General features: G+C 35.8%; 1 protein-coding gene across 1 annotated transcript in view; it reads left to right on the top strand.

Annotated features, from left to right (window-relative positions):
• The window catches only part of LOC309476138 (uncharacterized protein), a 104,593-nt gene continuing 96,386 nt past the window's right edge, over positions 1–8,207 (top strand). Inside the window, exon 1 of the mRNA XM_082139354.1 lies at positions 1–84. Coding sequence (XP_081995480.1) covers positions 36–84 — 49 coding nt within the window. The 5' untranslated portion in view covers positions 1–35. The remainder of the gene's footprint in view (positions 85–8,207) is intronic.

Raw genomic sequence — 8,207 nt, 5'->3', positions numbered from 1 at the left:
CCAGAATAATCTTTTCATGAGGAAACGTGTGGGAAATGAACTTTTTTTTTATTTTGATCTCAGCGAGTATTTTGCTCGACCATGGTAAGAATTTTTTTGTTTTGTTTAAGGCATAATCTCTTTACTTGTCTACGATTTAAAAATATATATATATACAAAAAAACCTGAATTTTTTTTATTCAATTATTTGAATCAATTTGAGTTTCATTTAACTCGACATAAATACATTTGTTTATATTTTGTATTTCTCTTTTCCCCCTACAAGGAAAAAAAGCTTGACCAACTCAAGGTTGGAGTTGATCAAATAGACATATTAATTGGTAGTTTTATGTCGATGAAGAATTATGTGTTTGAAGAATTATGTGTTTCTGAGGGTGCGAAGTTCTACAGTGCTGTTATGAATGAAGAAAAAATATATTAAATATGGCCAAATGTATTGAAAATGGGTTCCTTATAAATCCTTAGGTCTAGTGACTTAATATAAAAACTTAATCTGAAAAGTTTAAATTTTATATGTATATGTGTGTGCGTGTGTGTGTTGCGCCCTTAAAAAAAGGGAAAAGTAACGGGAGAAGGTTAAAGAAATACGCACACGCAGCTCTCGCCTTCACTCGTCTGTATTGAATGAGTTTTTGAACAATGTGTACAAGAAAACATATTTCAATATTCATGCACTCATCAGATTCAGGACCACAGTCACAAATACCTTCTTAATGCATTCCAAATTATCTTTTTAACTAAATGACCATATGAAATGTGAATTGTTTTAAACAACGTTATCAAATGACATTTTAATACTTCTTTTTTTAAACGAGTTCTCACATAGGCCCTAACACTAAAATTAATTAGCTGTTATACTTTTAACAGTAGGCTACTCATTGTCTCAGCATGACATGAACTCACCCTTATAGTGAAATTACACAATAAACCTTACAGCAAAACATGTGGACATAGCAGCAGTAGCTAGCTGAAACACCAACGACAAAGTAAACACTCGTATATGAGACTCGGACACGACGGAGCCATGAGGTTTCCGGCTGCTAGCATAACGCTACACATCTCCTCAGTTAGCAAGAAACTCTTTAAAGTTTAAACAATATACACATGCAAAACATCTCTTTTACTCATATAAAACCACAGTAACATAACGAAATGTACTATCAACATGTGTTAAAAACAACATTACTTTGTGAATGGTAATTAATTACCTTAAAAAAGGGGAAAGTAACGGAAGAAGGTTAAAGAAACACGCACACGCAGCTTTCTTGTTCTTCTTCTTCTTCTTCTTCTTCTTCTTCTTCTTCTTCTTCTTGCTTTTTTACGGCGGATCGCAGACAAATATGTGCATTACCGCCACCTATCTCGGAAATGAACCATTGACACTTCCTATACTATAACCTCTCAACCGACATAAATTCCCTTTATTTACCCGCACAGAGGCTTCATAGTTTCATCCGGCGCTGCGTGTTTAGCTCCTCCGTCCACTCTCAGCCCCCATGACAAAAAAATAAAATAAAATAAAGAAACTATTTTAAATACGCTTATTTAACCCAGTATTTCCCAAATATTCTACCATTAATTTTATTAAACTCCTATCTGACTTTAATACATTTTGAATTGTAAACTTAACTCCTATATTATTTAATTCCTCCTTCAACTCTTTCCTTTCAACATTATATCTTCTACAGTGCATTACTTCATGCTCAACTGTTTCACTAACTTCACATGCCTCACATCAACCTGTTGGATTCTTACCTATTAAATGCAATGTACTATTCAATCTTGTATGCCCCAATCTTAATCTTGTAATCATATTCTCTTCACACCTACTCCTACCTGATATTCTTCCTTTACCCACTATTGACTGTATTTAATGCATATGTCTACCTTTTATTTCATTATCCCAATATTGCTGCCATATTTTCAGAATATTCTTTTTAATAATTGACTTAATTTCTGACATACTAAATCAAATCTGTATATCTACTATTTCTCGTTCTATTGCCTTTTTTGCTAATGCATCAGCCTCCTCATTACCTCTCAACCCAATATGAGCTGGAACCCACAAAAACTGTACCTCTAAACTAGCTTGTTTGATTGAATATAATTCTTGAATTATCTCTATTACCATATCCTGTCTTGTTTCTGACTTCATCTCCTTCAAACTTATTAGAGCTGAACTACAATCTGAACATATTACTGCCTTGGATATTTTAACTTCCCTAATCCACCTTATTGCCATAATTATTGCAAACATCTCTCCAGTATACACCGATAAACAATCTGATATCCTTTTATTCTTATACACTTTAACCTTTGAAATAATGAATGCAGAACCCACATGACCAGTTTTGAATCTTTTGATGCATCTGTAAAAATGTGCATATATTCCCCATATCTTGACCCAATATACTCCCTTACATTATATACTTCTGTTTCATATGAACCTTCCTTTTGTTTTTTTTCTAATAAACTTAAATCTACTTCTGGTTGGGGCATAACCCATAATGGTACTGGGGCCGGTTGCACCAGCTGTGCGTAAGTTATACTGTAACTTAGCCTAGTTTTGACGTAAATGGACACTAAGTTACGAATTACGCACTTCTAAATATTTTTGAGTTGCACCATTAAACTTAGTTGAAGCGTAACTCTACGTATAAACTAAATACTTATGGCAGCCTCCGATCAGGAGTAACGGATGGAATAAAATATCAGACAGATTGAACTGCATCAATAAGCTCTTCTTTTACCTGACAGACTTCAATTCTTTAGACATGTATGATTATGCTGACATTTACACTCGCTTACATTTTAAGAGAGAGAACATTATGTGAAAAGATTACTTTGTTAGCTGCTCTTTAACACGAACCCGTCCTAAACAGCACTCGTTGACTCTGTGCGCATCGGTCCATGTTGTGCATGTCAAATATCAGTCATAATCAATAAACGTAATTTCTTATGTTTTTTGTATCAATATTTATTTATTGATCCTTATTCATTTCATTTCAAATACAGTTTCTGGATGTTATTTACATATAAAAACACTTATGCTATTCATGATCAAGTCGCCTATTGTATTTAATGGAAACTTATTTTTACCGTTAGTAACGTGAGGCAAAAGAATAAAGGATAAACTGAAATTCACAGCATTTCAACACAACATCTGCTCAGGTATTTGAAGGCTGCTATTGGATCATCGAGGCTAAACATCATATTATGCGACTACGCATTACTTTACGGAGAGCTTACGACCTATTAGCTACATTCTGCCTTACGAACAAATGGTGCAACGGAATAAAGTTCAGAGTTAGTTACAAACTAGCTAGTAGTTACTAAGCATCTAGTGTGGACTTTACGTTCCAATTTAAGAAAGAACTTACGAACGGCTGGTGCAACCCTACCCTGGAGATAAAGGAATTATTGGAGCATATCCAACCTCCTCCAATCTCATATCTCTGACTAATTTCCCCACACTCCATCCAAAACTATTACATTCTCTCTTCTCATGTTCCCAACTAGGACTCATTACTTTTCTTGTTGGATGATCCTCTCTCTGTCCTCTCAAATTTGCCCAATAAGATGCCATTAATTGCTGTCTTCTTATCTGCAAAGGCATTTCACCCATACCTGAAGAGCCGAAACTGGAGAAGTTAGATATGCTCCGCAGCAAATTCTTAATGTTTGAGATTGAATTCTTTCTATTTTAATCAAATGTGATTTATTTGCAGAACCATATACAATACAACCATAATCCATTATAGATCTTATCATATATATATATATATATATATATATATATTTTATTTTTATTTTTTTTTAAGCCAATCTATCTGCTCCCCATTCCTGACCTGAAATACATCTCATTACATTCACAACTCGCTTACTTCCCACCATTTTTTCAATATGCTCTCTCCAATTTAATCTATTATCAAACCAAACTCCTAAAAACCTTACTGTACTTACACGCTCTAATTCTTTTTTGTATAATCCATATTCCTCCTCATTTTAGTAAAAACTATTATTTTTGTCTTTTCCACTGAAAACTTAAAGCAGCACTCAGTAGCTTCGGGATTTCTTCGCTGTATTCTCGCTTTTTGCTCGCAGGTTTCTCTCTAGAGCTCCCCCCACAGCTTCGGAATAGATATTTGACAACACTGTTGTAAAAACTCGTTGGTGATTCTCAGACACCAGAGGCTATAGATCAACGACATCAAAGCAGATGGAACATTCTTTAAAACGTCTTCTTCATTCGGGTTCGGACAGCGTGAGGGAGCGCAATAATGACAGCATTTTAGCAGATTTCTTTTGGCCGTAAAGCAATTGTTTACATCGCGAGACCTGATATCACGCGAGACTTCCTGACGCTGCGGCCGGCGGCCCGCCGGCTCAAAGTTGCAAGTGCGTATTTTCCGCTCACGGGCACCAGGGGGGTGCGAAACGACCACCATTCAACCCGAAATAAGTAATATAACCATTCCAATGACTCCGAAGCTGTTCAGTTAAGGTAAAAAAAGTTACTTAGTTCACCTTTAAAACCATTTCCCCCTGACCACTTTTCTACTTCATTTAGCGCACATTGCATTTTCTTTATGTTATACTCTATATTCTTTCCTCTAAACCAGATAGCCCCATCATCAGCAAACAATGATTTCCCCATACTTCTATCAATCCTTGAAAAAACATCATTAATCATGATAATAAATAAAAGTGGACTTATTACACTGCCCTGGGGTGTACCATTATCAATTATTCCACTTGAAGATATAGTTCCAACCACCTTTACTCTAATACTTCTTCCAATTAAAAACTCTTTAATCCAATTATACATTCTTCCTTTTATACTCATCTTCTGTAACTTTATTAGTAACCCCTCTTTCCACAACATATCATAGGCCTTTTCTATATCAAAGAAAACAGCAATGACACTTTCCTTATTTATAAATGCCTTTCTTATTTCATCTTCTAAAAATACTATTGGATCCATAATCCCTCTACCACACCTAAACCCACTTTGATAAGAAGAAAACCAGTTCACTTTTTCCAAATGATAAGTCAATCTATCAGTTAACATTCTCTCCATTACCTTACATAAATGAGAAGTTAAAGCTATTGGACGATAATTTATAGGATTACTTGGATCTTTCCCAGGCTTTTTAATAGGTATGATTAATGCTTCCTTCCAACTTTGGGGAATTATACCTTCCATCCATATTCTATAATAAAATGTTAAAATCACTTCCATAGAAATTTCACTAAAATGCTTAATCATACAGTAACTAATTCCATCCACTCCTGGAGTAGATTGTTTCATTCTTCTTACTACATTCTTTAACTCACTCATAGAAAATGATACATCTAACAAATTATCTTCAGCCTCTTTTTTCTTCTTTATTTCAGGATATACCTTCATCACACCCTCTCTCATTTTCTTACTCTGTTCAGTCAAATTTTCTGAGCTATTAACTTTAATAAATGCCTTTAAAAACATTTCCACTTTATCTCCATCTTCCACAGCTTTTTCTCCCTCCATACTTAAAACTGGATATCCATTACTCTTTTGAATCCCTTTCATTTTCTTAATCATGCCCCATACCTCCTCTACTGGTGTATTCTTCCCTATTTCATCACAATAAGCCATCCAATACTCTTTCTTAGCTTTCCTTACAATCTTCCTTACCTCAGCTTGTGCTTTTTTATACTCTATTAAATCTTGAAAATAATGTTTTTTCTTAACTATCCTAAATGCTTTCCTTTTCCTCCTTATTGCACTTGCACATTCTTCATTCCACCACGGAACTATCTTATTCTTCCTACCTCCTTTCCTCTTTGGTATATATTTATTTGCTGCTACTTGAATGGCATAAACAATATCATCACTTATCATTTCTACAGATCTATCTGATTCTGTTATAATATTCTTTAATCCCTCTTCACTCAGACTCATGAATTCTTCCCAATTCGCTTTATCAAACCTCCATCTACCAATATTTCCTTGACTCACCTTACTTCCTCTCACATTTACACTAACATATATCATTATTGGATAATGATCACTCCCAATAGTATCTTGTGGCAATATTTCCCACTCAGCACTCCCTGCAATTGAATCAGACACCATTGTTAGATCTAGCACAGACTCTTTACCTGTAGCCACATCTACTCTTGTACTACCCCCATCATTCAGACATACCAAATTCCTCCGATCTATCAAATCTTCCATCAGCATTCCATTACAATCTGTCACTAAACCTCCCCATAACATACTCTGTGCATTAAAATACCCACACCAAATCACCCTATCTTCATTAAGACCCTCTATTTGTTCTAACTCACTCAACACTAATTTCTTATTATAAAAGTTTATAGAAAGATTATAAAAGTTTATTATTACATACTTTATTCCATTCACCCATACCTCCACAACATACTCTTGTGTTACACCTTTGCCTAATGATCTATATTGCATGCCTTCCTTAATCAGAGTAATACACCCTCCACCATTACCCTCCTCTCGACCTCTTCTCTCACTCACATATCCTTTAATAACAAAATCAAATCTAGGTTTAAGCCATGACTCTTGTATAGCCTACATATCAGATCCGGTTTAACTTCCATCTCATTAATAACACTTTTAAACTCCATTCCATTAGCCACAAGACTTCTCGCATTCCATTGTAAAATTAAAATCCTCCTCCTACCATGCTTCCTGGCTTGACTGTGTCTCACTAATCAGCCCATCCCTAACCATTACCCATGATATGTCCTTTACTCCCAAGAATCTCTCTGCTGCCTTGACTAGCCTATAATTTGAATCTTAGCTGTCTTCTTTTCAGTTTGTGCAGTACAATTAATTACTTCAGCTATGAACAACAAGAAATTTACTTTACTTACAATCATTGTCTCTTCTATAATCCTACCTTCCATCTCTGATGTTTCCTCACTTCTCCTCTCTTTTTGCACATCCCTCTCTTTCTTTCTTTCTCTTTATTCCTTGTATCAACCACTTTAACAGCTTCTGCATATGTTATATTCCTCTTAGCTCTCTCATTCTGTACTTCAATTACTCTCTTCCTCACCTCACATCCTCCAAACGCAACACTATGATCCCCTCCACAGTTACAGCATTTTGGTCCTGCTCCTTCACATTTGCCATAATCATGCTCCCCCCCCACATCTTGCACATCGTTTCTTAGCCTTACACACCATAGCCACATGCCCGTATTTTTGACAATTATAACATCTTAAAGGAGGAGGCACAAAAGGCCTCACTGAGTAACTAATAAATCCAAGCTTGACCTTATCCGGCAAAATTACTCCATCAAACCTAAGATCAACTGAAAGACTCTCCATTCTATTCCCTTCTCTGTTCATAAACAGTCGCCTAGCACCAACTATTTTCCCTCCGTTGATGTTACTTTTAAGTTCTTCCATAGATACTCCTAATGGCACGCCAGATATTACTCCACTTACCCACTGCCTCTGTCCTACAATCTTACTACTCACCACTTCCTGCTTACACATTACTTTAATTTTCAACATTTTCTTCCTTTGCTCTTCACTATTACAAACTATCATCAAATCTCCGTTATTTAACACTTTTGCAATCTTAATTTCTCCAACTACTTTCCTCAACTCTTTCGTTAATACAATTGGACTTACCTTTTGTATTCCACCATCCTCTTTAAATTTCAATATTACCTTCAACTCATCCAAATTTACATTCCTCACCTCCTGTTCATTTCCACTCTCACCTGAACTTATTACCTCTATCTGATGTTTTTTCTTTCTTTTCTTTGTACCTACATCTTCCCTTATGTCTATATTCCTCTCTTCTCCTGTCTTTCCTAATTCCATTTGATCATCTTCCACATCCGTATCATCAACACTAACTAGTGTCTCTGCTGGTCCATTTCCATTATAATTTTTCTTATATTTTGACATAATCGATTTCGCTGCATTTGCCGCCATCCATCAAACAATAATCCGCGTTCAGTCGAAACACACTGACCAAGCGAGAGAGCTGAAGGGAGGAGAGCGCTTTAGAGACACGTCAACACACCAAATCCGCACACCAAAAAAAAACTCCACGCAGCTCTCGCCTTCACTCGTCTGTATTGAACCAAGCGGCAACCTCCCCGTTTCTCTCTCTTGAAACCAACACGGAAGTGAGTTAAACTGCAATTCATTGACTGGCCGCTTGAGGCTGG

This window comes from Leuciscus leuciscus (genome assembly GCF_965113295.1).
Source record: "Leuciscus leuciscus genome assembly, chromosome: 15".
Lineage (NCBI taxonomy): Eukaryota > Metazoa > Chordata > Actinopteri > Cypriniformes > Leuciscidae > Leuciscus > Leuciscus leuciscus.
The sequence above is the reverse complement of the archived record's forward strand: the minus strand, read 5'-3'. Positions and strand labels throughout refer to the sequence as shown.